Source organism: Martes martes, assembly GCF_963455335.1.
Source record: "Martes martes genome assembly, chromosome: 10".
NCBI lineage: Eukaryota > Metazoa > Chordata > Mammalia > Carnivora > Mustelidae > Martes > Martes martes.
The window spans coordinates 58,817,797-58,845,342 of NC_137898.1; the positions used below are offsets into that span (position 1 = coordinate 58,817,797).

The window sequence follows — 27,546 nt, forward strand, 5'->3', positions numbered from 1 at the left end:
TCAGGGACAAAGGCAAGTTGGGTTTACTGGGGTTTCTCTATACCAGGCAGATGGCAAGCCTTCCTGGTTCAGATCACTTCCGTGGGGTTGTGCCAAAAACATGCTCACATTCCCTCTGTTTGCCTAAGCTGCCTCTCCCCTCACCACCCCCTTCCCCCTCAACCAACCACTGAAATAATTCCTCAAAACCTCTAGAGTCCTGAGGGCATATATGAAAATCACTAGTTTAGATTAACCCTCAACCAATCTCTTGTAGAGAGACCCTGGCGGTATCTTGTACACCTACAGTGCTACACTGTGTCCCAGGGGAACTTCTTCTCTTATTGGGCAAATGACTATTAGAGAGTATTTCCCAATGCCAGGCTCAAATCTTCCTCCTTCTTCTTTTGGTTCAAGCTACGCCTCTCGACATTACATGCCATAAATCTTGTGCTATGCCTGTTTCTCTAATTAAATACTGCTCATCTGTCAACACCCATCTCAAATTCTACCTCTTCTGTGTTACCTGCCCTGACAACTTCTCCCACAGTGGTCTCTGTGTCCTCTGGGTTCCTTAAGTATTAAGTATACCTGTGTGGACCACGCCTCGGCATTTATGTTTTACAGTCTCAGCTATCTTTGGCACTCTTTATGCCTTCCTAACAGGAAAATATTCTCCTTGAGGTCTGGATAGTCTGTTTTTCTAAGATGTCTACTTTCTAACATCCCTTCAACATGTTGCACTGGGTAGGTAACTATACACAAGTGTGCACAGGTCATCCATGAACTGGTCCTAACTACAATAATTTTTGCTTACTTCCTACCATTATTTCTTCAAAAAACCTCCACTCGAAACAAATCCAACTGCCAAATTGTATCCTATGTCTTCCGCCTTTGCAAATAATGTCTTTCTTTCCATCTCAACCTCTCTGCCACTAGGTCAGGGAATATTACTCTAGGGTACATGCACTTCAGGACACTGTACACAAAAATGTGTATTTTTTTTTTGTGGGAGAGAAGGTTTCACACTTTCATACACAATCCTCAAAAGGGTTCCATGATCCCTCACCAAAAGATGAAAATCTATTGTTGTTAGGTTTTTTTTGCCTTAAGCAGACACTTAACCAAGTCTCTCTTTTTAAAAGCAGATTTTGCCCCTGAACCAGTGAACCTCCCATTATTGGGGAGGACTTTTCAAGGCTCTGAATATATATATATATATCAATTTATGCCATTAATTTGACTGATTTATTATGTTCCTTGTGAAAACTTTAAAATTAGTATCTTTATCGTGGTATAACTCTTCTGTTAATTTTTCTTTATTATAAAACCTCTAGATTACAGGTTCAGTGTCTTTGTTACATATACTGTCTTGCAGGAAGCAGGTATCAAAAATAAAACTCCGGACACAGATAAAGATGCTGAGTCATCTTCAAATTAAGCAGTGGATAGCAGCTGAATTCTACAGGTATACACCACAGCTGTTATATTGTTGGAGCTGGGGAAAATGCCCCAGTGAGCTGCCACCTCACCTCTGCTTTACGAATATTTTCTCTGGCTTCATCTATTTTCTGTTCCAGCTCTGCTCGGCTTTGTTCTGACACTGCAACTCCATGACATTCCAGATCATCTAGAACCTATTAAAGAAAACAGGAAAATGATGACTGTTTTTTCTTTTTGTCTTTTTTTGCTTAAGTGATTACAGTATTCAAGTAATTTACTAGGCTTCAGTGACAAGTGGTCACAATTCCTCTTTCAACGTTTTTTTTCACTTATTTGTTAATTTAAAAAAACCATCTAGATATAATTATACAAAGTTGCAAAAGTAGTACAGAAAGTCCCCCCACCCCTTCACCCAAGGCAACAACTTATAGAATACTACAATATAAAAACCAGGAAACTGACATTGGCACAATCTACAAACCTTACTTGGATTGCATGTTTTGATATGCACACCTTCAATTTCTAAAAATTAAATGAATATAGGGCTGCCTGGGTGGCCCCATTGGTTGAGTGTCTATCTTGGGCTTAGGTCCTGCTCCAGCATCCTGGGATCCAACCAGCATTGGGACTCCCTGTTCAGTGGGGAGCCTGCTTCTCCCTCACCTTCTGCCCCTCCCCTGTTCCTGCTCTCTCTCTCTAATACATAAATAAAAATCTTTAAAAAAAATTATATGCATATAAAGTACTGTTATAAAACAACAACTAATAAAAAATGGCAGAAAGTCTCATATTTGCACATCCCACTATACACCCCCCACCCCAGATAATTACTGTCCTGTCAATTTACATAAATTTTTCTGAACTATTTCTTATGTATCTGATCCTAGAACTATTTATATGTAAAATATAACTTACAGATATATTAGAGTTATGGAATTTAAGATAGGGAGATTTGCAGCTCAATCTAATCATTATGACCCCTTATAAGCAGAGAACTTCCTTTGGCTGGAATCAGATGAGAGACCAGCCAAAAAGGAAGTCAGGGAGTTGATTCCAAGCATGGGAAGGATTCAGTGCATCATTGCTGGCTCTGAGATGTAGAAGCCCATGTGCAAGGATCAGAGAGAATAGCCTCCAGGAGCGAAGGGTAGCTCCCAGATGACAGGAAAGATGTATGGACCTAGGTCCTACAGTTATTAGGAACTAGATTCTCACAACAATCTGAATGAACTTATAAGTGGGTTCTACCCTAGAGGCCGGCCTAGCTAGCTAAAACAACGTGATTTTGGCCTTGTTAGAGCCTGAGCAGTAAAATCAGCCAAGCCCATCCAGATGTCTGACCTACAGAACCGTGAGATAAAATATTTGCACTGTTTTAAGCTACTAAGTTCATAGTAATTTGTTATGGCACATATAGAAAATGGACACAACCATCAAATACAATGTTTCCTCTAAGTTTCAGGAAGATATCCTTGTTAGGATGAAAAATTCTTTATCTTGCTGGCTATGACTTTTGTTTTATTTTTTAGTCACTAAGAGATAATTTAATCACTTGATTTTTTTTGGTAATTATAAAAATAATCATAGAATTTTTCATCTTTATTTAGTAAATAAACTATTTAGTAGTTTATTATGCTGATAAATTTTCTAGTGTTGAATCATCATGGCACTCTAATTAGTCATGTGCTTAAAATATAATTAGATTCATTTTTATTAAAATTTATTTAGTATTTTTATAAGTTTGTTACATCTTTGTTAAAAATCAATAGACTACGTATGTGTGTACCTACTTCTAGACTCTTTTTTGTTCCATTTATCTGTAAGTCCATTCTTACACCAATACTACATCTTGAGTTCTGTAGTTTTATGTCCTGAAATGAGGTAGAGTAATCCTTCCATTTTTTTTAAAGGTTTTACTTTTTTATTTGAGAGAGAGAAAGCACAACCAGAGGGGGAGGGGAGAGGGACAAGCAGATTCCCTGCTGAGCAGGAAGCCAAGTCCCTGGGATCATGAACTGAGCTGAAGGCAGACACATAACTAATTGAGCTACCCAGGTGCCCCAGCCCTCCAGATTTTTTTTTTTTTTAAAGATTTACTTATTTACTATTTTGAGAGAGAGTGTATGCAAGCACATGCACATGGGGGGTGGTGTGCAAAGGGTGAGAGAGAGAGAGAGAATCCCAAGCAGACTCCATGCTCAGCACAGAGCCCAATGTTTAACTGACTCAGCCATCCAGGCATCCCAGCCCTCCAATTTTATTCTTATTTTTCACAAAATTGCTTTAGCTATCTTAGATCATTTGCATTTCCATGTATGTTTTAGAGACATTTTGTCAATTTTTGTGTTTGTTTGTTTGTTTAAAGATTTTATTTGTTTATTTGTCAGTGAGAGAGCAAGGACAGCAGGGGGAGAGGCAGGCAGAGGGAGAAGCACATTTCTCGCTGAGCAGGGAACTCGATGTGGGACTCAATCCCAGGGCCCTGGGATTATGACCTGAACTGAAGGCAGCTGCTTGACCGAATGAGCCACCCAGGTGTCCCCATTTTGTCAATTTCTGTAAAAACTCCTGCTGGATGTTTGACTTGGATTGCACTGAATGGATTAGTTTGGAGATAACAGGTATTTAAAAAACAAACTAAAAAAGAGATAAACCAAAAAACAGACTCTAAATATAGAGAACTGATGGTTACTAGAGGGAAAGTAGGTGGGAGATGGGTGAAATAGGCAGTGCGGATGAAAAGTACACTTATCATGATAAGCAATAAGTAATGTATAGAGTTGCTGAGTCACTGTGTTGTACACCTGAAACTAATATAACATTGTATGTTAACTATACTGGAATTAAAATTAAAAAAAACAACAAAACCTTTTAGTTCTCCATGTTAAAAAAATAAAAATAAAAATATTGAAACTTCTGTTCCATTGGTCTATATGTCAGTCATGACAATACTACAATGTTTTGAATGCTATAGGTTTGTAATAAGTTTTAAAGTCAAGATGTATGAGCACTTCAACTTTGTTCTTTTTCAAGACTGTTTGGCTAGCCAGGGTTCCTTGAGATTCCATATGAATTTTGGGATGGGTTTTTCTATTTCTGTAAAAAATACTGACGGGATTTTGACAGGAATTGTGCTGAATTTGTAGATCATTTTGGGTGGTATTGTCATCTTTTTTTTTTGGTATTGTCATCTTAATATTATCTTCCATTTCATAAACACATGATGTCTTTCCATTTATTTATATCTTATTTAATTCCTTTCATCAGTGTCTTATAGTTTTTAGTGTATAAGTCATTTGCCTCCTTGGTTAAGTTTATTCCTAAGTATTTTATTCTCTTTGATGGTATTCTAAATGGAATTGTTTTCTTAATTTCTTTTTTGGATTGTACATTCTTAGTGTATAAAATGCAACTGATTAGGGGAGCCTGGGTGGTTCAGTTGATTAAGTGTCTGCCTTTGGCTCAGGTCATGATCCCAGGGCCCCATGATTAAGCCCCACATTGTGCTCCCTGCTCAGTGGGGAGCCTGCTCCTCCCTCTCCTCCCTGTTCCTATGCTCTTTCTTGCTATTTCTGTCGCTATCTCTGTCGCTCTCTCTCAAATAAATAATCTTTTAAAAAAATGCAACTAATTTTTGTGCATTAGTTTTGTATTCTGCAACTCTGCTGAATTTGCTTACTAGCTCTAATAGGGGTGTGTGTGTGTGTGTGTGTAACATCATTTCATTTGTGAACAGAGATAATTTCACTACTTTCTTTTCAATTGGATGCTTTTTAATTCTTTTTCTTGCCTAACTGCTGTGGCTAGAACTTCTAGTATTATAATGAATATAAGTGGCAAAAGGGGGCATCTTTGCCTTGTTTCAGTTTGGACAGTTTCTATTGCTATATATACTTTTAAGCTCCTTGTGGTTTTTTTTGATGCCATCCAATCTATTGAATTTTTCATTTCAAATACTGTATCTTCAGCTCTCAAAGTTTCATTTGGTTCTTCTATATATTTTCCTTTTGTTTCTTTGATATGTTCATGTTTGTCTCCTTTCAAATCCTTGACTTTATTTACTGTTCTAAAGTCCTTATTTGCTAATTCCATCATCTTTGACATTTATGGATCTGCTTCAATTGATTTTTTTCCTTTGGTCATGGGTTGTATTCTCTTGCTTCTTTTAATGTTTAATGAATTTGACATTGTGAATACTATGGAGTTTTTTTTTTTTTTTTTTTGAGAGGGAGGGGGAAGGGCCGAGGTAGAGAGAAAAGAGAAAAAGAGATCTTAAGCGGGCTCCATGCCCAGCACACAGCCCAATGTGGGGCTTGATCTCACTACCCTGAGATCATGACCTGAGCCAAAATCAAGAGTGGGACATTTGGGAACACCTGGGTGGCTCAGTCAGTTAAGCATTTGCCTTCAGGTCAACTCAGGTCATAATCCCAGGGTCCTGGAATTGAGTCCGGCATCAGGCTCCTTGCTTAGTGGGGAGTCTGCTTCTCCCTCTGCCTGTTGCTTGTGCACTTGGGATTGTGCTCTCTCTCTCTCTCTCTGATAAATAAATAAATAAAATCTTAAGAAAAAGTGGGATGCTTAACCAACTGAGTCCCTAGGTGCCCCATGAATACTATGTTACTGAATACTGGATTTTATTTCCTTCCTGTGAAGAGCAGATTTTTAAAAATTTTCCTGGCAGGCAAATAAGTTACTTGTGGATTAGTCTGATCTTTTTGAAGCCTGTTTTAAAGCTCTGTTAGGTTAGTTCTAAAGTAGCCCTACTGCAAGACAAGTTAGCCCTGGAACCACTGTATGATCTTTTTGTAGTCTCCTGAATGCCCCAGGTGATCCATGGGAAGTCTCAATCTTTGCTAATCACAACTTGAATGTATCCTAGACCTATGTGACCTCTGGGAATCCTTCAGGTTATCTCTGTCAGTCCCTACCCTGTAGTGTGGAACTTCATCATATGCACGTGTGGTTTAGTATTCACCAACAGAATGAAGGGGGGGACCTATGTCGATTTTTGGATTCTTTCTCTGCATCTCCATATTGTCTGGTACTTTGCCCTGAAATTCATGCCACTTCAGCCACTCTGAACTCTGATCTCTGTCATCTCAACTCTGAGTCTGTGGTGCCCTGCTTAAGTTCTCCCTTCCCGCCCTGCAATATAGAAAGTGCCTTTAGGCAGAAAACCTAAGAGGTCATATGGCTACTAATTTCATTGTTTTTTTAAGTGTGATCCCATGGTAATTTATTATGGTGCTTTATCATGGCCAAAAGCAGAACTGGTTTCAGTATTAAAAAACCCCTTGGGCGCCTGGGTGGCTCAGTGGGTTAAGCCACTGCCTTCGGTTCAGATCATGATCTCAGGGTCCTGGGATCGAGTCCCACGTCAGGCTCTCTGCTCAGCAGGGAGCCTGCTTCCCCCCTCTCTCTCTGCTTGCCTCTCTGCCTACTTATGATCTCTGTCTGTCAAATAAGTAAATAAAATCTTAAATAAATAAATAAATAAAATAAGAAACCCCTTTATTTTGTTGCTTAAATTATACCTTACTAGATTAAAGCTTATCATAGCTCATGTTATTAAGAAATGGAAAAGTTGTTGAAATCTGCATTTATCTCCTAGCAGAAAGATACAATATGCCTTGATAACAGAGAGAAAAAGCAGACTTATTTTTAATATTTGAACATTTATTTTCAAATATAGTAGAGCATTTTATTTTATTTTTTTTAAGATTTTATTTATTTATTTGACAGACAGAGATCACAAGTAGGCAGAGAGGCAGGCAGAGAGAGAGGGGGAAGCAGACTCCCCGCTGAGCAGAGAGCCCGACTTGGGGCTCGATTCCAGGACCCTGGGATCATGACCCGAGCCGAAGGCAGAGACTTAATTAACCCACTGAGACACCCAGGCGCCCCTATAGTAGAGCATTTTAATGAAAAAAGTCTCTTATGAGTTTAACATTTTGAAGTATAAAGCTGTAGTAATTCATCTAATTACTATTTATTGGCTATATGGTAGACAGAGAACTTGTCTCTCTAGTTCACAAATTCTTTGAGATAAACTGTGTTAGAGAAACTGCACTCAAGAAGCCTCATCTCTCTATGAATCTCATTTACATGACCAGATTCTGAAATTTATACTGTAGTCTGACACCAGGTTTGGGGGGATTTGGGGTAAAGAGGGGAGTTTTATTTTGCATGCAAGAGGGATGTAAACTGCTATAACCAGAAGGTAGACTGGAAGACTGTGGTTTTTTGTTTTTTTTTTTAAAGATTTTATTTATTTGACAGAGATCACAAGCAGGCAGAGAGGCAGGCAGAGAGAGAGGAGGAAGGAGGCTCCCTGCCGAGCACAGAGCCCGATGTGGGGCTTGATCCCAGGACCCTGGGATCAGGACCTGAGCCGAAGGCAGAGGCTTAACCCACTGAGCCACCCACACGCCCCAAGACTCTGTTTTTGAAAAAAAAAATTACTACAGTATTTCCCATTCCACATATTCTAGAACCTTGCTATTTCCCTACCAAGAAGTGGAGTTTATGTTCTCTCTCCCTGAACCTCAATAACAGGCCTTTGTGACTGCCAGTTAACAAAAAAATGACAAAGTAATATCATGTTATTTCTGAGACTAGGCCAGAAAAGATAACATAGCCCCTACTTGGCTCATTCTTGGGACTCAAACCTTTGCGGCCCTGTGCCACCATGAAAGAGGTACAGCTAAGCTGAAGCCACTGTGCTGGAGGGACCACAGAGAAACCGAGATGCATGAGGAGGTCCAGCTGTTCTAGTTCCCAGCTGTTCAAGCCCTCCTGTTCCAAGCACCAGATATTTCAGTGGGGAGGCCTGTGAGGTGACTTGAGCACCAGTCGCTATCTGACTGTAACCACATGGGAGACTCCCAAGTGACAAGTGGCAAGCTAAGTCCATCCAATCTCCAGAGTGCTAAGAGACAATTAAAAATGCTCTTTTTTTGTGGCATTAAGTTTGAGGTGTTTTGTTTTGCAGCATTAGATTAGTGGAACATTGAACTCAGGATTCCTGTGAGACAGTAAAAAGAAGTCAAAGCAGGCAAGAGGATATATGTATACACAGAAGAAAGGTCTAATGTTGGAGATATTAATTTATGATTTGTGGTAAGTGAAACCATGGCACTGGTTGAGAGTGCCTATAATGAGAATAAAGAATAAGAAAAGAGCCTAATACAGAACTCTAAGGAATTTAAATATTTAAATATGAAGTGGAAAAAAAACCTATCAAAGAATACAAGAATGGCTAGAGAAGCAGAAGGAAAACCAGGACAATGTTAAGTCATGGGTAACTAGAGAAGAGGGTGTTTCAACACAAAGGGAGTTGTCGATTATGATGAAACTGCCAACAGGTTTTGAGAAATAAAAGTGTCCATTTTGGATTTAGCAACATAGACCACTGGTGATTTTGGCAAGTGAAGTCTGTATGAAGTGTGAGGGAAGGGAAAGTAGGAAAAGTCCAAATATTATGGGCTAAAAAATAAGTGTGAGGTTAGGAAATCTAGACATGAATAATTCTTTTAATAAGTTGGATGTGAAGGTAAAGAAAAAGTTATAAATAAATGGAAATTATAAAAAGTTTACTATACCTTGTGCTTAGAGTTTAGCCTTGAAGATACTTTTTGTTGTTTAATTTTAGTTTTTAAATTTTTAATTTAATTTTATTTAGCTCTTTTTGTTAAGTAAACTCTGTGCTCAACATGGGTCTTGAACTCACGATCTTGTGATTAAGGGTTGTATGCTCTACCGACTGAGCCAGCCAGGTGCCCCTTAAAGACACTTTCATGGACTCTACAGTTAAGTCTTCAAAAATTTTATCTTGGTCATTAAAAGCTTACTTCAACACAGGCATGTCTCTTCTACTATCTGAAAGACGGTAATACACTATCACTAGCTTTTCTTAGAAAATTTTATGGCAAAATAAATTACTGTGTTGCTGCTTGAAAGGCTTAAGGAATTTCCAAGCCAAGTAGATAGCTGAGAGCATACTGCTGAGTGGTTGAAATTACAGAAAAAACATAAAGATATTTTTCACATTAATAAAACTTAACTCCTTAAATTGGTTTGACATTAGCTAAATGTCGCCTACGACTCTATTATACTTACCCGCTGTTGGTGAACAATGTTTTTGTGCTCACGTGCCACACGTGTGGCCCATTTTCGAGCCTCCTTGTTTAGACTGTGCTCCTCTGTGGTCCCAGTTTCCGATTCTAATTGTCGGCTCTACAACATAATAGAGAACAGAGACCAAACATCATTATGCCTATTGAAATCACTACTGTTTGTAGGTGGACCAGAGAGCCTTCACTTAATCAGCATTCAAAACAAGCCCTGCTCCACTACTGTGGGAAGCAATGTCTCATATCAGAACATTAGCAGGACGGTATGAAACCATAAATGAACACAGGATTTTTCAGTTTGCACTGTTTAATATTGGAGCTTCACCTCTAATACCGTGGACTGATCCATTCTGGGTGTGAAAAAAGCTAGCTAAACAAAGGAAAAAAAAAGTATTTAAGCCAACCTACCATGACACTAAAATGGTTACATAGGTAAAATGGAAACAACTCAATTGTTTTAATGGGATTTAAAAAAAGAATCAATGGATAAAAGTGAAGAGAACAAAACAATACAATAATAACACAACCTCTTTGTCCACAAAAATACTGGGTTTACTTATTTTTAAAGATTTTATTTATTTATTTGACAGAGAGAGAGATCACAAGTAGGCAGAGAGGAAGGCAGAGAGAGAGGGAGAAGCAGGCTCCCTGCTAAGCAGAGAGCCCAATGTGGGGCTGGATCCCAGGACCCTGAGATCATGACCTGAGCCGAAGGCAGAGGCTTTAACCCATTCAGCCACCCAGGCACCCAAGATACTAGGTCTAAGTTATTAAATTAGTTTCAGGTCCATCACCAATTCACCAAAAACCCTCAAACTAGGTTTTGCCTTTCCTCTGGACTTTAATATCATACGAGAGGTGTGCTTCATTAAATGATCAGTAAGGATTTCTTCTAGCCCTAAAATACTACTATTCTGTTTCACAAAGGACAAACTGCAAAATTTAAATTAGCAGTATTAATAGTTAGCCCCTACTATACAAAGTATCGTGAAAAGTGCTTCATGTAACTTTTATAACAACCTCATGAGGTGATTCATATAGCCATCTTATAGAAAAGGAAACTGAGGCTCAGATGTTAAAATGTCTAGTGTCTACCAGATATTACATGTTAAAACTCTGATTTATACAAGTGTGATTTCAGAATTAGAGCTCTTAACCACTAAACTATTTTAATTTTCTCTAAACTCTTAAGAACCCATGGGAAAAAACCATCAAATAATTGGGAAAACAATCTCTTAAATATGAATTAATCCAAGAGGATTTTAATACAAAAAAGAAGCAAAATTTTACAGTGGGAAGATCTTGGAAAACTGACTTTTGCAAGGCCACACAGCTCAAAATTGGAAGAGTAAGTAGAATTTGGCTGTATTAAAAACTTAATATTTCTGCTGGGGGGATTATAGGCAAGATTCAAAAACTTTTACTCTATGCAGACATTTCAACTAAAGCTAGATTATACAATGATAAATGCACTGAAACAGAGCAAAAGAATCAAAATAAAAATCTAACCAATTTCACAACTGATTCATTCTTTGGGCTATTAGAAATCTGGGACCCATCTTTATTATTGTATTTTGCTTTGTAAAAGGATCTAGGCATTTACATTTTAATCCATTCTCAGAAGTCAAGGTTTATAATGTTAAAAGGTGGATGCAGATTGCAAATGCAATCTACATTAACCAGAGGAATCTAATGTATAAATGGAATGCAAGAAATGTGTATTCTGAAGAGCCCAGGCATAGGTTTTTAAGTCAGACAGACTTAGTTTTCATTCTATGTCCTTTATTATCTTTATGATCTTGGACATGTTTTTAATCTGAGTCTTAAGTCACACTTGAAAATTGGTGAAAATGCCAATCTCGTAGGGGTTGTTAAGATAAAAGTAGCTCATATTATAAACATTCTCTTACACTAACTATATAATTAAGTATTCAATAAGTGGTAATTGTTAATGCTAAACACCCAGTTGAAAATAACTTGAAACAAAATATTGTTAATATTAATAAAAAATTCCACATAATTCCTAGGTTCTTGCTAGCCCAAAGAATGAATTAGAAACAAGACTGAAGGTATATTGAAAGATCAAGGCAGATCTCAAACAGAATGAACTTATACGGAACAGAATCAAGGAGAAAGAAGACAACTGATGGAGAAACTATATTTTTATCACTGAGCAACATTTTAGGAATAGGTAAGTGGGTTTAAATGTGTACTGGCTACAGACAAGTCACAGCCCTAGTTGCTCACACATAATCTCTACCTTTTCACTGAGTATTTCCTGTGCTTAAGAGCTGGGGAAGTATAGATAGGGCCTTTTCCCCTTTCTCTTTGGGTTTACTATTCCTCAGATGGGAGTGTCCAATGATTAGGACAGACAACAAATGCCAGTGATTGGGAGATGTGATTCTGTGATTCAAATTCAAATTAATTTTTTTTGTGTGTGTGAATTCTAAAATCAAGCCATGGAAAGAAATGTGGAAGCTACCTATAACTCAGGGTCTAGACAAATGAAAATTTCATACAAGGCAAACACAATCCAGATGTTAAACAACACACAGAGAAATGTTCTAATGCCACCTCTACCATCCAAGATTGCTGTAAATCAGGATCTAGTGTAGATCAGATGGTGGTGTTAGCGGTGGCTGATTCTACCAAAGGAACTGCTAGTGACTGCTTCTTTTTGAAATGTTAGCTAATTTGATCCCCAGTTCAAACTCTTAACATTTTTCCTTTACTTCTTAAAAATGCATTTGAAACATAAGAGAATAATAACATATATAAACTATTAAGCACAACATTTTAAAGCACATTGCTATCTGCCTAAAGCAAAATATGAGAATTTAAAAATTATGTATCAAAAAGCACTATAGCCTAGCTCTGAAAAAGTTCACTTATTGAACTTGATTCTTTTTAAAAGAGACATATGTAGTAATACCACAATTCTCAGAAAAATGGTGGCACAAAAATAATTCAAATAAATTAAAAACTGAAGAGAAATTATATACAAGCACTTTCCTAGCAGCTTTTTTTTTTAAAGATTTTATTTATTTATTTGACAGAGAGAGAGAGAGAGATTACAAGCAGGCAGAGCATCAGGCAGAGATAGAGGGGGAAGCAGGCTCCCCACTGAGCAGAGAGCCCGATGCAGGGCTTGATCCCAGGATCCTGAGATCATGACTTGAGCTGAAGGCAGAGGCTTAACCCACTGAGCCACCCAGGTGCCCCCCTATCAACTTTTAAGTATAGGACCGGTAGTTTTTCATTTGTCACTTGTCAGCTTGGGTATTTGACAAGTTAGGTCAACTAAATGTGATTCTTGAGATCTTTGGAAACATCAGATTTTAGAAATCATACACATTTTAGTAAAAAAAAAAATTGCAGAAGCAGATGGGTCTTTTTCTGTTCCCTCTGAGTAAAATAACTTCCTTATTGTTTTTTGTATTGTCCCTCAAATCTCAGGTCACACGTATAGCGGGAGGGGCAGAGGGAGAGAATCTTCAAGTAGACTCCTCCACTTCAAGTAGAGCACAGAGCCCAACACCGCTGAATCCCACAACCCGAGAGCTCATCATGACTTGAGCTAAAACCAAGCCAGACGACTGACTGAGCCACCCAAGCGCCTTAGCGGTTACCTTTAAATAGTGACAGTTCAGGTGCAAACTTTCTACATCATTCTTTTTTTATAATTAGAAAACTATACAGCTATGTTAATTTTTTCTAAAAGGGTATTATTTATTGCATATTTAAGCTCTGTGCTAACTGCTTTACAAACATTATTTAGCTCTCAAAATAATCCTAACAATGATTCTCAATTTATAGGTATGGAATTCTAGGCTTAGAAAGGGTATGTGTCTTTTTTTAAAAGTCAGTAAGTGGTGAATGTAGAGCTTGTATTGAGTTCTCTTTGACTTCAGATTCCTTGCTACCTTACAACTGTATTGTCTCACTAATTGTTCTATATAGTTAATACCAATATTGATAAAATAGAGGCAGTAATATTGAAGAAGATATTGTTAAAATACAAATTTCCTTTGAATGAAGCTTTGGCTAGGCCATTTACTTAGAGGTAAGACAGCTTTCGCTTTTACTTCGTTTTTAGAAAAACAAAAGCCATGTTTCATAGGAGTTTAAAAAGGCCTCCAGAGCCTTAGCAATGTTAAATATTAAATTTTTAAATTTTAAATGTTAATTTTTTTTGAAAGTTCCCAATTTTTTACAGAATATAAATACTAGTCTTTTCAAATTTACAAAGTTATTAAATAACTTTAAAGAACTACATGACAGAAATTAACATTCAACTATTCTAGATTTATCAGTCTTTAAGTCATCTTAACTATTTGTCCTTAAGATATGATTTCAGTTCACTTTAGGATTAACATAAGGGCATAGAAGGTTAAGACAGGCATCTGAGCATATGCTCAGAGGGAAAATTGAGTAGGGATAGAAAAGATGATTTCATACAAGAAACACTATCATAATTTTCCAAGTCTCATAATTTTCCAACCATTTGAAAGAGAGAAAAAGAGATGGTCATACATAATGAATGAAAACTAGCATTTACATAGCAAAATACCAGCATTTCAACCTAATTTCAAAAGATAATGTTAGGGTTGTCAAGCCAATGTCATATGCCAGGAATAATCCAGTTATTAACCCTCATTCAAGGGATTTGTACTAGTATTTTTCAGCCTATTGGTATATATTTATTGTGTTAAATATTTAATCCACTTCAGTTTTTATGAAATTTAATATATTGTTAATTATTTCAAGAAAATTATTTTACTTGTTTTACTGTTCAAGTAAAAAGCATCTGGATCTGCATAGGTTATTATATTTCTAGTACTCATGTTTATACAGGTTCATGGTCCTATAATTTTGAAATTCACAATGCTCTGAAAATCACAGGTGTTTTAGAGGTGTTTGGAGCCACAGCTCAGGTGTGGCAAAATTTGACTTGAACCAAAGAGACTTTATTTATAGTTTTTATTTATTTCACTTGGTATAACTATTCAAATGTTTTACTGCAAAAATACTATGCTTGATCATGAGGTCCTTCCCCTTGTTTAGGGTGTTATACAATATATGGTATATGGATCACCCTTCTAAAACCTGAAAAAGTTTGTTATTTTGTTATTTTAAATGTTTTATTTTTAAGTAATCTCTACACCAAACATGGGGCTTAAACTCACAACCCCAAGATCAAGAGTCCCATGCTCTACCAACTGAGCCAGTCAGGTGTCCCTAAAAATCCAGGATATCTATGTTATTTTATTTATTCATTTTCAAGATTTTATTTTTAAAAAATATGGAATGCTTCATGAATCTGCATGTCACCCTTGCACAGGGGTCATGCTAAACTTCTCTGTATTGTTCCAATTTTAGTATATGGTGCTGAAGCGAGCACTGAAAATTTTTAAGTTTTGAAACACATCTGACCTGAAGGCTTTTGTTGGGAGACTGTGAACCTCTAAGTCACATATTTTAAATATATCATACAACTTGGAAAGGAGTGGAGTAGTGCTCTTCATGAATCATAACTTATTCTGACTATACTCGGAGAGTAGCAGGAGCTCACAGCTGGTCCCTCCGGGAAGCAAAGGGGAGCTATTAGATACCAAAGGTAAATTTAAGAGAAAAACCTGTCCTTCAGTTATGCCATGAAAACAAGACAAAACAACAACAACAACAACAAAACAACAAAACCACTGTGTCTGACACTCTCTAGATATATCTAGAGCCTGACTGGTTGGAACAGCCACAAGAGTATGCCTTTACTCTGGCAGCTCTCACAGAGATTCTGCTTTAAGAGCTATAATCACAGGCTAGATAAAAAAAGTGAACTCCCAGGCTCTTTTGTGTCAGTACCTTACCAAGGCATCTGTGGGAAGCTCTAGATACCTATAGATGGTTAGAGAATGCATCAAATCCAGAGAAAGCACAAAGACTCATTATATAGATGGTAGGTTTTCTGTGAAAAGCAAGTAAGTCCTTTTTGAAAGACTGAAGAACTTAGGACAACCCCCTCTGAACACTTGACTGCCAGCACTGCTGTTTCTGGAGAGCAACACTTTAGTCTATAATCAGAGCCTTTCATTTTTGGATACTGTGGTCAGTATATGTATAGAAGGATGGTACCTACTTACTCACAAGGAGGATTCTCCACAAATTCTCTATCACAGTGCTTTCACGTTCATATGCCAATGCTATTGCAATACAACTTCCATCAGCAGATAAAGCCACCCACTAACAATGAGAATTTTGAAGTAGTTTCCCTGTATAGTATACTGGTCCCATATAGTCTTTACAGACAAGGTTAACTTTTGGTAAATATTTTTTTCTTAGTTTTATTGAGAAATAATTGACATACATCACTATATAAGTTTAAGGCATATAGCATGTAAGTTTGATTTACATGTATTGTACATATTTTTATAAATGCATAAAATGCATAAAAATGCATTTTATGCATTTATAAATTTTATGCATTTTATGCATTTATAAATTTTCGCTGCTTAGCGAAAATTTAATGTGCAAAAGTCCTAAATTACAGCAAGTGGCCATTTTACTTAATATTTAATCTTTAGATGGTAGAAATAAATATCACAACTAGCTAAAATAACAGGAAAAGATCATATATCAGAAATTTGTCAGCTATTTTTTTTTAAAGACTTTATTTATTTGAGACAAAGAGAGAGAGTGCACGCACTCTCTGGGAGTGGGAGTGGGAGGAGCTGCAGAGGGAGAGGGAAGCAGGCTCCCCACTGAGCAGGGAGACCCATGCGGGGCTTGATACCAGAAACCTGAGATCATGACCTGAGCCAAAGTCAGCCACTTAACTGAGCCACCCAGGCACCCCTGTCAGCTATTTTTTTATATTTGTGATACTATGATAAAAATGTCAGCTTATGGTATCTGTGAAGATCTTGTTATCTGCAGTTCAGGAAAGGTAAAAAGGAAAAAGTCTTCACATCCCCACCAGGAAATATGGGAGGGGAAGTTTCCATAAGTTTTTCCTGCCTTAAATGCAAACATGTGTATTTCCTGTTTTATTCCCCATCCAGGTTAAATAGGATAGGAGATCCTTTTCATTGGACATGAGGAAATGTCCTTAAGGGCACACATCACTAGTTCTGATAATGGAAGGGACAAACACTAAGGTGTATGTAGGGCTGAGGTGCCGAAAAGTGTAAGAGGGGTGGGAACGGACACTAATTGTTAGCTACTGGCTGCTGTTTATTCCACACAGATTGCTTTTTAGGTGTACAAACTGTTAAGAAATATGTTGATGAGATCCACACTGTGGAATGAAAAAAAAAAAAGAACAGAAGTCCCAAGGGACTTTCGGTCAACTCAATAAGAGAGTTAAGTGCGGGAGTACCATGAATATAAAAGTGTTACAAGACTTCATAATCTTTATAATGTCTCCTATATTTGATATTTTGGTGTCTCCTATAGCAATTAGGGGCAATACCTAAAAAAATCAAATATGCTTGTTTTGTGGAAAGATAGGGGAAAAAAAGAGTCAACATTTATTCTGTATCTACTATGTGCCAGGTACTGAGTCAAATGCTTAAGTATCTCATTTAATTTTCAAATAGATTATTCAAATAGATTAAAGTCTTCAACATTTACATAGGAGAAGGCTGAATCAGAGAGGTTAAATATATATAAACATACAAATAAAATAAACACAGCCAGCAAATGGCACAGCCAGGATCTGACTCCAAAGCTCATGATTTCTCATTGTATGATATCTGGATTAATTTCTAAAACAAGTATGACCCATGTGACAGCTGAATGACTCTCCAAAATTGGGATCCTAGTATATATATGTACTTGTCAATTTTCCCTTATAGAAAATCCTCTTTTTGGGGGGTTAGGGAAATTTTAGGGTACATCTCATATTCTTAGAATAATCCTGCATTAAAGACTACTTTTACTCCTTTTAGCAAAGAAAGGTGAACATTACTCTTTTCAACTTTCTGGCATCATCTGAAAAATGGTATTTGAGGATATAAAGAAAGGACACTGTAGAAATCAATAACTATATGGAAATAAAGGCAAGAAAATCAGTGTTAACCATGAGACAACTACTAAGTTACTATATTAGATAAAACTTGCCACTGATCATTGTCACTTGTAATGATATTATGGTTAACACTAAGATTCCCAATCTAATTCTATGGCTATACAAAATAGAAATAATTGCGTATTTATAAAGCCATTTTGGCCAGTTTCTTCTGGTATATCACTCTAAAGCATGAATCAAAATAATCGTATATTGAAATAAAATGATAAATTTCGATTTATCAGCAAGTAAAGATAAGTCAAAAAACAAAAAGGGTACAATCATTTCAAGCCTTAGTTAACTTTGACGGTAATATTGTGACTGTATGCTCTTATCTGGACATTTTCAACTCCTGCAGGAAAAATATTACCATTTGAAATGGGTTATACTAAAAAAGGCTTCAGCTTCCCCTTGATAAAGGCAAGATTAGCTCTACAATTCTTTCCAACATGCCTCTCCAGGAAAACAAAGGTGCTTTAGACAAGATGGAGAAGTTCAGTCCTTTCACTATAAATAGGGAAGGAAATGCTTAATTTATATAGGAAAATGGAAAGCCCCAGTTTACATAATCAGTGGCCCATTACGCACCCGAATACATTTTTAATCCCAATACCAGGTCCCACCCTTCATTAACATGCAAACCCACACATCCCATCTCCCCCACCCTTGACCCACACCCCCATATACCTCAGCTATGGTCATTCTCAGAGCACTGACAGGGGAGAGCTCAATATCCACCAGTTGGGCAGCTTTTAAACTCTGCCCAGTAAAGATTGCACAAGGACAGAAAACAGCATAGTTAGAACTTTACGGCAAACAGGGACATGCAGCTAAGACATTTAGCACAGTGTCTAGAAACAGAATAGGATTTAGGATTGTAGCTGGGCCTTGAACGAGTGAAATGAGAGTCTACCGTTATTCTGACTTTTCTGAGGAAAATGGGCAAAGATAAAATAATCTTGAATTACTTGCAATTAAGTCAAGCTTGGTGAACCTGTCCACACCCTGTATCTTCTAATGCTCTGCTTCATTCCTCTCAGGTAAAGAAGTCAAATTATAGGATGTCACTGAGTCATTAAGCAAAAGTTGATTGATTGAAAAAGGCACTATCATAAAGGGCAAGGGTTATAATCTAGAGGTAAATGCTGATTTCCTATATTTCTTTATATAGCCATGAACAGGGCTCCTTAAAATGTAAGAAAAGTAATAAAGATAACTCTAGTAAAGGTCTATTAAACTGATACCATGAAACTGTGATATCATAAATTTCCCTGGTTCTGATTCCATGTTTATTAAAAGACCTTACGAATATAATTTGACTTCCCTCTTGGCTTGCCCACATTGAAAGAATGTGCTAGATATGCCAAGATATGTGCTAGATATTCTTAACTTGCAGAAGTTGATTGTCTTTTTTTTTTTATGTTATCAAATTAGCATTTTGGTTCTGTTGTTTTTAATTTAAATAATGGCAAACATTTTTCATAAACTCAAGGATAAAATACATGATTAATATCTGCTTTTTAAAATATTGCCAATTTGAGCATTTATGTTAATGCTCTGACATTCTAGGAAATCTGAAAGGAATGAAAAAGGGTCTGTAATTTTTTGCAAAGCCAACCAAAATATGTGCAGGCACACATTCACTGTTCTGTTTATTGATTCTATTCTGGTTAAAATTTAACCACTGGTTTCTTTGGAAGGGTGTCCATGTGAAGAATTTCATGGATAGAAAGTATAATTTATATTTGAATTGAAAAAAAAAGTTAATGAATATTTTTTCCTCTTCTCTCTGTTCAGTTTGCAGGTTTTTAGTTACATGTCTTAGAGCTTAACCTCATTTAAGTTGTTAACATAAAGATACTGGGTTTTAGTCACATTTTAGAAAGGAGAAATGGCCATTTCTCTGCATACTTACAATTTTGTTATGAAATTAAGGAGACACACTCAGCTTTTTCTGTCTAGTTCAAGGATAATAGTTATCTGAGCACAAACATAGCTTAAAAACAAATGGAATGAAAGTCTGGAATTCCCTTACAGTATCGCTGTCACAGGGCTGGAACTGGAAAGGCTGGGGTTTGTGAAATACAGCATTCTCTTGTAAAAACAGCTGAAGATTATAGTCCCGTACCACCTAAAGAGAAAATAAAGTATATTTAAGTCTTTAATAAGGTTATGATGTCGAGTAATTATATTTTAAAGTTTAAGATTTATTCTGCTGCTTTCCAAAAATGAGAAATCATCCAACACTATGTGATCAAAAGAAAATGGTAAGTACACATTTTTTTTTCATTTTAGATAACCATTGTTACTTATGTGTCCTATTTTCTCAATAGTCTAAATATGGAAAGTACTAGTTTAGAAACTAGCCCAGATTGTAGGACTAGATAATAGGCAATATTTTAAGACAGCAAAAAGATAGCAATTATGCAAAAAGTTGCTCTTTTTAATGAGGGCAGTGGATGAAAGCAGGGAAGCACATTAGTCCCTTAGGTCTTTCCCAGCTATAAAGTTTTGTAGACCTCTTAAAGTCTGCTATATGGAGACTGTCACCTCCTAGGAAACTTCCAGATAACCCCATCCATAGCATAAAATAGTATTAAAACAATTTTTTAAAAGTAGGCACCATGCTCAAAGTGGGGGCTGAACTCACGACCCTGAGATCTACTGACTGTGCCAGTAGACACTCCACAAAATAGTATTTTTATAGTACTTCTTGACATCATTTCTAGGAAATTACATTTAAGATTTTTTTTTTTTTCATTTTAAACTAATCTCTATACCCAATTGGGGCTGGAACCTACAACCCCAAGATCAAGCAGTTGTGCACTCCACAGAGCCAGCCTGGTGCCCCTAGGAGGTTACATTCTAACTACCATCTTAAAGCATACCAAGGAATTCAAATAGAAGGGGAACTCTGATACACAGAAGGTAGCAAAACAAATACGACAGAAAGACAGCCATCTGAAGAGACTTCACTGTACTATATACTGGGAAAGAGTGGAAATCAACAACATTTGATTGTGCAGAAACCCATTTTCCATTTTGCTACAGGGCTTATTACCCGTCACTTATTTTCCATTAGCACCTCTGCCAGAGAATGGGCAGAAGAAGAAAAGTTTAAAGTAGCTCTGTAGCTATACCTTAGTAGTTCTGGGAAAAGAGTTTATTGAAGAGATAGAGAAAGGAGGGGTTATATTTTACATTTTATTTATCAGCACAAACCCAGTTCCCTACTGCCCATTCAACAACCATTTACTGAGAGAGCTTACCAAGCAAGCCCAGTGTTAAATGCAGAGGTGAGGGTAATATATAGATGAATAAAGATGAAACAAGGTTAGCATCTTCAAGGAATTTATAATCTGGAAAGTGGGAGAACCAGACAGTACATAATTAAATACACTGTGGAAGTATGTAGAGGGTACTAGGAGAAACAGAAGAGGGTGAGGAGAGCTCGGCAGAATTTTGTCAGGCAAGACCGGCTGAATAAACGTATTCTCAAAGGGAAGTTCATTTTACTTTGCCTGGATTCCAGTTTTAAGCTGTGAAAACTCTTGATACACCCCTGAGAGCCTCATTAATCACCATGCAGAAAAAGCTAAGAGGATCACCCCTCTAGTTACAACCTTTTTAGATTTTTAACTTCATTATAACATATATAAAAGTAGAGACAACAAACCCACCTGCCTCTTCCACCCCCAACTATACTGAAGCAAGTCTCAGACATATCTTTTCATCCATAAATATTTCAGTATGATAGCTAAAAGACAAGGACTGTTTTAAAAATCCTACCCATATTAAAATTCACAATAAATGCTTATAAAACAGCCAGTAAGTATTCAAATTTTCCTGATTGTTTGATATTTTTAAGTTTTTCGGATCAGGATCAAAATAAGGCGCCCACAGTGCAGGTGGATGATGTTGCTTAGGATTCTTTTCATATAGAGGCTCCTTCCTTCTTCCACCTCCTTTTTTCTCTCTTTCAGTTTGCTGAAGAAACTGTGTTTTTGTCCTGTAGCATTTCCCACAGTCTGAATTTTGTTGACTGCATCCTTGTAGTTTTCTGTTTCCTGTATGTCCTATAAGTTGATGCTTGATTGCATTCAGGGTTTTTTGTTTTGTTTCTTGCAAGGTGATGTTTACTTCCATGAAGAGGCTTGCCTCTGATTTACCCCTTTTTTTATGACATTAACCACTAGAGTGGGCTGAATAGTGGCCCCTAAAAATATATGACCATGTCCTAAGCCCTGGAACCTGTGAATGTTACCTCATTTGCAAAAGGATCTTTGCAGATGTAACTAGATTAAAGGGTTTGAAATCATTCCAGATTCCCTCGATGGGCCCTAAATCCAATGATAAGTATCTGTATAAAAGACACACAGAAAATAACACAGAAGAAAAGCCAGTGTGACCATGGTAGCAGAGATGAGAGTAATGTGGCCACAAGTGAAAGAATGCCTATAGCCACCAGAAGCTGGGAGAGGCAAGGACTGATTCTCCCCTAAAACGGTTTGAGGGCATGTAGCTATGCCAATTCTTTGATTTTGACTTCAGGGCTCCCGAACTCAGAGAGAATAAATTTCTGTTGTTTTAAGCCACCTAGTTTATGGTAATTTGTATAGTAGCCCTATGAAACTAATGTAACAGGCCTATGATGATAAATGCCTAAAACTGTTGGAGGATGCAAGAACTAGAGATTTTTTTCCTCCTTTTTCTTATTATTCTAAACAAGGAATTCAATCATTCCCTTTTCATTTATTAGCTGGAATAATTTATGAAAGGAACTTTGCAAGTTGACTATTTAATTACCTAGAGGTATAGTTTGTGTAAGGAAGGCAAGATAAACGGTTAATTCTTTCCTTTTATTATCTAATTTCCCAACTGAGTTGTTTCCCTAGAAACCTCCAAAGAATACCTAATTATAACTTTAATAAATTATTATTATGAAGACATGACTTCAAAAATATTCAATGTGTTTTAGTTCACTGCAATTATCATCAGTGATGCTAAAATTACCTCATCTTTGGCCAGTAAGATCGCATCCTGAGTCCTTCTGACATGACCTAGTAGTTTCTGATAATTTTGCTGGTTTCTTTAGTTTCTATTATGACAAATCATTTCAGGTTGATCTATTTCATGCCCCAGACCTGGAGAATCGCACCTATTTTCCCTAAAAGCCTTGTCTCTTTCCCCCATACCTAAATGAGAAGATAAAGTATTTAGAAAACAAAATCTGGACACTAGAGGTACTAGGTTAGTCACTGGTCTTTTTCTCAAAGACTTTACTTTGAAAGGAAGTCACGAGGAGGTCCTATGTACCTCCCAATGCTGGCATCTTGCATAACTATAGCAAATATGAGAATCAGGAAATCAACTTTGGTACAAAGGATAGAGCTTATTTAGATTTCACCGTTTATACGTTAACTGATTTGGGTGTATGTGTGTAGAGGTCTATGCAATTTTATCACATGTGTAGCTTCCTGAAACCAGCACCAGAATCAGATGGTTAACTGAACCACCCCCCAGACTCCCTTATGCTGCTCCGTCGTAGCTATATCCACTCTTCTCATCCCTGATTTCTGGCAACCACGAACCTGTTCTCCAGCTCTTTAACATGTTTTTTCACAAATATTATATGATGGACTCAGGCAGCACAGCTTTAAAAAAAATTATTTATTTATTAGAGAGAGAGAGCACGCAAGCAGGGGGAGAGCCAGAGGGAGAGAGGGGATCTCAAGCAGACTCCCTGCTGAGCACAGAGCTCAGAAAGGGCCTGATCTCATGACCCTGAGATCATTACCTGAACCCAAATCACGAGTCAGCGGCTTAACTGACTGAGCCATTCAGGCACCTGGGCACCTGTCTTTTTAAGATTGCCTTTTTAAACTCAGCGTAATTTCCCTGAGGTTCATTGCAGCTGTTGCATGTATGAACAGTTCCTTTTTATTCCTGAATAGTATCCCACAGCATGGACATACCAAGTTCGTTTGATCCTTCATTCACTGAAGGTCATTTAAACAATTTCTAGTTTTTTGGCTATTATGAATAAAACTACTATGAACATTTGTGTGCAAGTGTCTGTGTGAAAATAAATTTTCATTTTCCCTGGGATATAGGTCCAATCTCTCTTTAAAGGTGTTACTGAGGTATAACCGACATACTACAAACATATATTTAAAACTTATAAGTTTTAACATAGCTGTATACCTGTGAAAACATCATCACACCAAGATAGTGAATATATTTCTCACTGTCAAAGGTTTCTTTACCTTCCTTGTAATTCTTCCTTCTGTTCCCTTCCTGCCTCCCTCTGTCATTCCTCATGACAACTGAGATAAAGCTTTAAAACTTGGTACAGATGTATCTTTCAGCACCAAGCACAGTGACTTTGCCTAAAGTGGCATTCAATAAACAGATGTTTAAGAACACTGGTCTATTCAGTGTTTCAGTGCTGAGATTAAGTAAAAATAATACCCATATTGGGTGCCTGGGTGGCTCAGCTGGTTAAGCATCTGCCTTTGGCTCAGGTCATGATCTCAAGGTCCTGGGATTGAACCCTGAGTTGGGCTCCCTGCTTGGCTGGGAGTCTGCTTGCCCCTCTCCCTCTGCCCTGATCAGGCTTTCTGTCTTTCTCTTTCTCTCTTTCAAGTAAATAAACTCTTACTAAAAAAGAAAAAAGGAATACCCATATTGCCAATGCCTTCCTTATGTCACACCTCTTTAGATATTTTTTTCCCTAATTACCCTTTCATTACTTTTAATACCACAAATATACTGTATATATGTATGTACTGTGGCCCACTATAATATTTAACCCCTCCCTAAACATCTGGAAGCAATTTTTACTCCCTTAGGGCAATATCACCCCCTCTGAGAATGCATACTCTAGCGTAAACCACCTTACTGAATTTTACCATTCACTCTCTTTTTTCTTTTAAATATTATTACTACATATGAAATATTTCAAAATATTATTTTCTTGGGTATTTTTGATCTCTAAATGGCATCTTACTGTTTGTATTCTTTTGTAACTTGCTTTTTTGTCAGCATCATATTTGTGAGTCTCATGCATTTTTTTAAAAAGATTTTATTTATTTATTTGACACAGAGAGAGAGATCACAAGTAGGCAGAGAGGCAGGCAGAGAGAGGGAGGGAAGCAGGCTCCCCGCTGAGCAGAGAGCCCGATGTGGGGCTCGATCCCAGGACCCTGAGATCATGACCTGAGCCGAAGGCAGAGGCTTAACCCACTGAGCCACCCAGGTGCCCCGAGTCTCATGCATTTTAATACATGTACCTAGAGAGCTTTCAATTTTACTGCTGTATGGTAATCCATTATTCAGCCTACTGTGGACAGCTGGATTCTAGCTTTTCCAAATCTTATAGAAGTTGTTATGAACATTTTCCCAAAAATGACCTGATACACATGTACAAGAGTTTCTCTAGGATAATTTCTTAGGAGTGGCACTGCTGGGCCTAAGCTGCATGCATCTTTAGATGGATGAGATAATGCCAAATGTTTACAACTGGATACAACACTTCGTACTCCCCAGGGCATTCTGATTTTGTTAGTTCATATTCTCACCAATACTCATTCCTGTCTATATTTTTGTCAATCTTATAGGTATAAAATAGAATCCCATGGTGGGTTTAATTTCCATTTCTTTAATTAATAATGAAGATTAGCATCTCTATTAGTTTTCTAGAGCTGCCAGAACAAAGTATCACAGACTGGTTGGCTTAAACAACAAATTTATTTCCTCCCAGTTCTGGAGCCTGGAAATCCAGAACCAAGATTAAGGTGTCAGCAGAATTGGTTTCTTCTGAGGATCTCTTTTCTTGATTTGTAGATGGCCATCTTTTTCTAGTCTCTTCACACAGTCTTCTGTTTGTGTCCTAATCTCCTCATATAAGGACACCAGTCACCTTGGATTGGAGCCCACTCATATGACTTCATTTTACCTTAATAACCTCTTTAAAGGTCCTATCTCCAAACAATCTGAAGTAATAGGGATTAGGACTTCAACATATGAATTTTAGGGGGATTACAATTCAGTCTGTAACAGCATCTTTTTATATGGAACAGCTATTAATATATTTTATTCTGTGGAATGTATGTTGTATGATATATCTGCAGCTCACTCCTTTTTATAGTCAAATAATATTCCATTGTATGGATATACCAAATTTTATTTATCTAATCATCAGCTGATAAACATTTAAGTTTCCACTTATTGGTTATTATGAATAATGCTGTTTTCAACACCTATACATGATTTTTTGTTTTAATACCTGTTTTCAATTCTCTTGAAATGAAAGTGCTGAGTCATATGGTAACTCTAAGTTTCACTTTTGAGAAACTGTTTTCCACAGTGGCTGCACCATTTTATATTCCTATCAACAATGCTTGAGGATTATAATTTCTCCATATCCTTGCCAATGCTTGTTTGTTATTTTCTCTGTGTGTTTGGTTTTTTTAAATTATTAAAGCTACCCTAATGGGTAAAAAATGATATTTCACTGTGGTTTTGATTTCCATTTCTCTAATGACTAATTATGTTAAACAAATTTTTATGTGCTTATTGGCCATTTGTATATCTTTTTTTTTTTTTTTAAAGATTATTTGAGGGAGAGTGAGCAAGCAAGCAGGGGGAAGGGCAGAGCAAGAAGGAGAGAATCACAAGCAGACTCCCCACTTAATGTGGAGCCAAAGACAGGGCTCAGTCTCATGACCTGTAAGATCATAACCTGAGCTGAAACCAAGAGCTGGACGCTTAATGCACTGAACTACTCAGGTGCCCTTGTATATCTTCTTTAGACAAATGTCTATTCAGGTCCTTTGCCCATTTTTAAGTTGGGTCATTTGTCTTTTTGTTGAGTTGTAACAGTTCTTTATATATTCTAGATTTTAAAACCTTATTAGACAAATGATTATAAATAATTTTAAATAATAAACAGTAAATAGTAATTATTATAAATAATTTTGCCCTCCTATGGGCTGTCCATTCCATATTCTTGATAATGTTCTTTGATACACAAAAGCTTTTACTTTGAAGAAGTCCACTTATCTCTTTTTTTCTTTGGTTGCTTGTGTTTTAATATTAAAACTAAAAACTTATTCCCAAATCCAAGGTCATAAAGATTATTACCTCTATGCTTTCTTCTATAGTTTTAGGTCACTGATTCATTTTAATTTTTTTCCTTTCTTTAAGATTTTAATTATTTATTTGACAGAGAGAGAGAGTGTGTGAGTATGTGAGCACAAGCAGGGGGAGTGTCAGAGGGAGAGGGAGAAGCAGAGCAGGGAACCTGAGGGGGGGCTCCATCCCAGGACCCTGGGATCATGACCTGAGCCTAAGGCAGATGTTTAACTGATTGAGCCACCCAGGTACCCTTTGAGTTAATTTTTGTATTTGGAGTGAGGCAGGGGGTCAACTTCACTCTTTGCATGTGGTTATCCTGTTGTCTCAGCACCTTTTATTGAAAAGACTTTCTTCACTAAATGGCCTTGGAAACCTTGTTGAACATCAACTGGCCAACAGATGTTTGGGCTTATTTTGGGCTCTTGATTCTATTTCATTGGTCTCTATGTCTATCCTTTTGCTAGTACCACACTATTTTGATTAATTTTGCAATAAGATTTGAAATTGGGAAGTGTGAGACCTTCAACTTTGTTTTGTTTTGTTTTCAGTGTTGTTTTTTGCTATTGAGGGCCCCTTAGAGTTCCACATGAGTCTCAGGACTGGCTTTTCCATTTCTGCAAAAAAGGCTATTGAAAATTTGATAGGGTATGACTGAATCTGTAGAATGCTTTAGGGAACACTGCAATATTAGTAATATGAAATCTTTCAATTCATAAATATTTATTATTTCCATTTATTTAGGTCCTTTTTCATTTCTTTCAGCAATGTTTTGTAGTTTCGCAA

The 27,546-nt window shown here is 36.9% G+C and overlaps 1 protein-coding gene across 2 annotated transcripts in view; it reads right to left on the minus strand.

The window, feature by feature from the left end:
• FCHSD2 (FCH and double SH3 domains 2) overlaps positions 1-27,546 on the minus strand; it is a 289,905-nt gene that overhangs the window by 36,996 nt on the left and 225,363 nt on the right. Inside the window, exons 10-13 of one of the 2 annotated variants that reach the window (XM_080816045.1) lie at positions 19,661-19,756; positions 18,313-18,384; positions 9,544-9,660; positions 1,512-1,616 (exon numbers count right to left, since the gene is read on the minus strand). In XM_080816045.1, the coding sequence (XP_080672171.1) occupies positions 1,512-1,616; positions 9,544-9,660; positions 18,313-18,384; positions 19,661-19,756 (390 nt within the window). The remainder of the gene's footprint in view (positions 1-1,511; positions 1,617-9,543; positions 9,661-18,312; positions 18,385-19,660; positions 19,757-27,546) is intronic. The other variant, XM_080816044.1, reaches the window with a different exon arrangement.